The sequence below is a fragment of the Lolium rigidum genome, chromosome 4 (assembly GCF_022539505.1).
Source record: "Lolium rigidum isolate FL_2022 chromosome 4, APGP_CSIRO_Lrig_0.1, whole genome shotgun sequence".
NCBI lineage: Eukaryota > Viridiplantae > Streptophyta > Magnoliopsida > Poales > Poaceae > Lolium > Lolium rigidum.
This window is the reverse complement of record NC_061511.1, coordinates 100709359-100714935: the sequence shown is the minus strand read 5'-3', so window position 1 is coordinate 100714935 and position 5577 is coordinate 100709359. Positions and strand designations below refer to the sequence as shown.

General features: G+C 43.6%; 1 protein-coding gene across 1 annotated transcript; it reads left to right on the top strand.

Moving 5' to 3' along the window:
• Window positions 1-1347: 1347 nt before the first annotated feature.
• On the top strand, window positions 1348-4307 carry LOC124650007 (tobamovirus multiplication protein 2A-like). The gene is made up of 7 exons (XM_047189574.1): window positions 1348-1462; window positions 1606-1870; window positions 2226-2325; window positions 2964-3044; window positions 3140-3244; window positions 3564-3776; window positions 3882-4307. The coding sequence occupies exons 2-7, from the start codon at window positions 1617-1619 to the stop codon at window positions 3987-3989; spliced, it is 861 nt and encodes a 286-aa protein (XP_047045530.1). The 5' UTR covers window positions 1348-1462; window positions 1606-1616; the 3' UTR covers window positions 3990-4307.
• The last annotated feature ends 1270 nt before the right edge of the window (window positions 4308-5577 follow it).

The window sequence follows — 5577 nt, the reverse complement described above, 5'->3', positions numbered from 1 at the left end:
GGTGGGCCCTAGGGGAAACCCTAGGCCGACCCCCCACCTATATAAAGAGGGGAGGGGGTGGCCGGCCAAGGCCCCCCATCCACAACCCTAGCCGCCCCCCTCTCTCTTCCACCTCCATACGCTGTGCGGGCTTAGGCGAAGCCCCTGCAGCAACTCTTCTCCACCACCACCACCACGCCGTCGTGCCGCTGGGATTCCGTGGAGATCTACCACACCTCCGCCGCCCGCCGGAACGGGAGAGGAAGGAGCTTCATCGACACCGTACGCGCGACCGAGTACGGAAGTGCTCGCCGGATTGCGGCACGGGGACGATTGTCTACACCAACAACGAGATTAATCTCGTAGGCTTTGGAATCTTCGAGGGTTAGTCTCATCTCAATCTCGTTCTTCGATCTTGTAGATTAGATCTTGGGTGTTCCATAGATTAGATCTGTTGGTTTTATTCGTCTTGCGGTAGGAATTTTTTTATTTTCTATGCAACGAACCCCATCAGTGAATTCATTTGCTTCTTATGAGTTATGATGCACAAAAGGTAATAAGATTTGCCTAGTTCTACCCCAATGACATGTCAAGCATGGATTTGAAAAGTCTTAAACCCCAACTTGAGATAGGTTCAAATGTGTGAATCATCTTAGTGAGCTCTCTATTAAGCTTGTTGAAACAAAAAAAAACATGTTATTTATGATTTAGTTTGCATGCTTCTCAAATTGATATTGCTCCTACCGGTAGCGACGGTGAATGTTGAAAGAGTATTTTCCGCAATGAGTCTAGTGAAAAACAAATTGAGAAATTGTTAGTGTGCCCCCTGTAATTCTTTCCTGAGTTCGCCAGGGTGGGGTGCTGCCAGCCTTCGCGTAGAGTTGGCACGTCAGATTTAGCTTAGTTATAGGAGAGAGAAGGGAGAAAGAGAAGATAATCTTCTCTTAGAAACCCTCAATTTGCCAAGTAAAAGAACTTTGTAAGATTTTCACACTATCCATCTACTCAATAATTTTACTAGGGTGATTAAATTATTCAATTTTTTTTGGGAAATTTAATAATCTGGCTGTATTCAATTATTGAAACTCGTTATATGCTTTTCTAGGCGGCCCTTGGAGGAAGAAACCTGAGCCCAGAAGAACCTTTCGAGTCGTGCTGATCTAACCCGGCCGGATAATGCAGTACAATAATAAACGGCGAGCACAACCCGACAGCTACCCTGTCCAGCGCATCTTCCCAGAATTCCAGCGCATATACGTGTGCCGAGTAAGATTACGCAGTTAGATTAACAAGGAAAGGACCACCCAAGCAATCACGGCCGTCCATCGCAGCCGACAACGGCGCCCCGTCCGACCGCTCTGCCACCTAAGCAACTCGCCTCTCGTCCCCTCGTCCTCTTCCTCCTTCCACCCATCTCACAAACTTGTCTTCTCTCCTCCAAAACAACAGCCAGCCGGGGTCCATTAATCAAATCAATCCACAGGTCGGTCTCCCTCTCCCTCTCCCCATCTTCTCCTCCGCTTCCGATCGCCGCGCACAATTCCGTCCAATTCGATCTGTTGATTCTTTTGTTGTTGTGTAATCCTGAAATCTGAGGCGTTTCTTTGTGTCTGCGGGTTTGATCAGATTGGTCCGAGATGGCGGCGTGCCGGGGGTTCTTCGAGTGCCTGCTCAGGCTGCTCAACTTCGTCCTCACCGTCGCGGGCCTCGCCATGGTCGGCTACGGGGTCTACCTGCTGGTGGAGTGGATGAAGATCTCCGGCGGCGGCGGCGGCGGCGCACCGCCCTCTCCGTCCCCGCCGGCGGAGTTGCTGCTGTTCGGCCGCCCGATGCTCACGGCCGTTGCCCTCGGCGATGGCGGTAGCATCTTCGACAAGCTACCCAGAGCATGGTGAGCCGATTTATCCCCTCCCTTTGTTTATTTCTACATTATCGTGCCGTAGTTCATGTTTCTGTGGACTAGATGATGATTGATATTGAGGAAATTGGAAGATTTGTTCAACAGTAAATGAATATGTCTAGAATTAGATTTACAAGTACTCTTCATCTGAACCATAGGCAAAATTGATGATCGCCAAATCCGCGATCTCGAACCCTAGAGCGATGAATTAGTGGTGGGTTAGGGGAACAGTATTTTTAGTTTGACTCCGGTATAGATTTCTTTGCTAGGACGGTTCCAAGTTGCAGTACTAACAATTTTCCAGGTTAGTATGACAATCAATAAAGAATTTGTGCTTTCCTGGCAGGTTCATCTATTTGTTCATTGGTGTTGGTGCCGTTGTCTTCCTCGTCTCTCTGTTTGGCTGCATCGGAACAGGGACAAGGAATACTTGTTGCTTGTGTTTCGTATCCTCATACTCTGTCTTGCAATTATCACTCTTCTCCTCTTTTTTTAAGACGGCCACTAAATGCACAAGAGAAAAAACATCTGCTAAATCAGTGGTGTCAATTTCGCATGATTATCACTCTTCTCCTTTTTTATAAAGACGATCACTAAGAGATGGAAACATCTGCTATACCGGTGGTGTCAATTTGGCATGCATTGTTAAACACGTAACACGCTCTAAAGGATTTGATTTTGAATCTGCTGTGATGACATTTAGAAGGCATGCAATATACTATCTCCCTATTATACGAACATGAATCATCCCAAAATGTACGTGCATACTATATAATGTACTCGTAATTGGTATTTACTAGATTGATCCTAAAATGTAATCTCATAGCATATAATTTTTTAGAGGACATAGCATATTTTTTGTTGATCTGTAAAATGTTCTCAAAGAATTGCAGTCAAAGTGCTACCTTGTAGACTGTCAATATGTAAATGACTTGCATTTCTATTGATCATAAGATGAAAAAGGTAGATAATGGGCAATATTTAGTTGTTTTGGGGATCATAAGGTAGTTTTTCATGGAAGATACTTATTTGCTCATCTTTAATGATCATGTTCCATAAATTTGATTCCCTTGACGTTTATAAGTATTCTTTCTTGGTCCTATTGCTGATCCTTGTTGAGGCTGGAGCTGCTGCATTCATATTCTTCGACCATAGCTGGAAAGATGTGAGTGACCCTTCTGTTTAGTTCTGATTTGGAAACTAAGTTATAGCCTCATCCTCTTATTAAGTCATCATACATCTGTGTAACTTGCTTTTCAGGTAATTCCAGTGGATAAGACACAAAACTTTGATGAAATGTATGACTTTCTCAAAGATAACTGGGAGATTGCAAGATGGGTTGCCCTTGGTGTTGTTGTTTTTGAGGTAGGAGCAAATTCAAGCATATTCTTTATGTGCATTTTCTTTTCAAAAAAAATAGCATTACGTCTTCTTACACACCGAGTAGTTTATTAATCCTGTCCTTAATATGTATTTGTTACCAGCTTAAGCTACATTAATTTTTTTATCTAATACATATTCATTCCACTGTGAATAAGTTCTAGCTGTTTTGACAAACCCTATAGTACTGGCCAAGGCGGTGAGCGAGTATAGAAATTGCTGATGATTTAGTTGTAGACAGTCAGTTGCAGTGTGTATATCTCTTTTAGCTAGCACAGGTAGACTAACGTTGACCAATATGCAGGTATTGCTTTTCTTGTTAGCTCTGATTGTCAGGGCAATGAACAAACCTGCTGAATATGACAGTGATGATGAAATCATTGGAAATGCCCGAAACAGTAGCATCCGTCAGCCTCTTGTCCATTCCCAGAATCCTCCGGCTAATGGCGTTCCTGTCCCAACGCTTGATCAACGCGCGAGCAGAAACGATGCATGGAGCCAAAGGATGCGAGAGAAGGTACATACATGATAGACCAGTTTTCTAAGTCATTGATCATTGTCATATTTTTTCTTATTATTTATTTCATTACAAAACAAATTTTGAATATTCTGCCTGGTGCAGTATGGTCTGGACACGAACCAGTTTACATACAACCCATCAGATGGAACCAGATATCAGCAAAATGGGGCACCAGCAGCTGAAGAAAGGAGCCGTTGCATCATAATGTGAAAAATCTTTCGCAATGTTGTCCAAGTCGATGGTTCTTCTTGAACAATCTATCTCATCTTGCACAGTTTGGTTGTACCATGTTCAGAGTGGTGTATGGAGTAGAGGTATTGTACCTTAGTGATTATCTTACCCGCCGTCTTCAGATCAAATCCTCCATGCACCTGTAATTTCCTTGTGAATGAGGACTGCCCAGCAACTTGTCATTATATTCCGAGCTTATCGGAGGTTCCTTTTGTTTGCATTATATTTTTCCTTGATAGGCCTTTAAAATTGTATTATGAACGTGGAGCATTTATGTTAATTTTGACATTGTAATCATGTTTATAGTTCTTTGGTGAGAAAATGTGTGGTGGCATGCAATGTTCTAACTGTTCCATATGAAGTAACGATTGCACTGAAACTGAGTTTCATCATACTTTGAAGAATAGTCTCTATTGTGGAGCGTTACACGCCCTCCAGACGACGAATTTTTTTAGCCTTAAGCGACATCTGTTTCCAGGTTCACCGGAATTAGATGACATACACCTAGACAAATGCCTGCAAAGTTTTGGATCCGAGCAAGCAACCAGCCCAATTTCAACACTACATGGTCTTTTTTAGCGAATTCAACACTTCATAGGTGCAATTAAGGGCGGCCATTCGATTAATTCAGGATTACGGTTTGGTTACTCGGTGTATAAGAGCATCTACAATAGGAGAAGGCACGCCATCCTTTAGCACTACACATCATCAAAAAAGGCAACAGACATGAGTTTAATCATCCTTCTCAACTAATAAGAATTAACTAAATTTATAAGTAGAAAATTAAGGGAAGAAATATGGTACAACAGAAAAACAATATTCTCTTATATTTTATAAAAGATTATCACATATCTAATACAGTTTGGTCAATCACTAGAGGCAAGACTTTAGGTTGAATTTGTTTTTGATACGACATTTTACTTACTTTGAAATACATGCTTGTTTCGATTAGGTTTTCTTGCGAGACATCCTAACATGTCTGTATTTTTATAAATCTAAGACGATCGACGCGAAGGAGACAACTTGAGGCGATGCTGGATGCTGAAGAAGACACGATAAACTCCGGGCGCAATAGGGCGCCTAGGATGCTGCTGGCCGCGCCGGTGGGGTCACCCGCTCACTCACAGGCGGCGGAGGACCTCGGTCCCTCCGTGGATGGTGGTTGTCGAGGGTACTCATCGCCAATGCCCTCCGATAGGGGCTTAGGGTTGATGGAATCCTGCAGGCTGACACGAGACATCGGTTCATAGACAAGCGGGGAGAGCGATTTACCCAGGTTCGGGGCCCTCGATGAGGTAAAACCCTTACGTCCTGCCTGTCTGTTCTTGATTATGATGACAATGGGTTACAATGGGGTGCCGAATAGTTCGGCTGAGATCTCGTCGAGATGGCTATTGCTAAGGTGACCTAGCTCTAAGCTTTTTCCGGCTAAGATTGCTAAGATTGATTGTGTCCCTCGGCAGCCCCTCTCCGGCCTTTATATAGGAGGCTAGGTCTCAAGAAGTCTCACCGAGTACGACTAGGTTTACAGTAATTTTAGATCCGATCTTTCCTTGTTCGATCGCTT

Coding starts and splice junctions, on each gene's coding strand:
- LOC124650007 (XM_047189574.1), top strand. CDS start 1,617: ATGGCGGCGTGCCGGGGGTTCTTCGAGTGCCTGCTCAGGCTGCTCAAC. Junction 2,326..2,963: donor ATACTTGTTGCTTGTGTTTC/GTATCCTCATAC, acceptor GACGTTTATAAG/TATTCTTTCTTGGTCCTATT. Junction 3,245..3,563: donor TTGGTGTTGTTGTTTTTGAG/GTAGGAGCAAAT, acceptor ACCAATATGCAG/GTATTGCTTTTCTTGTTAGC.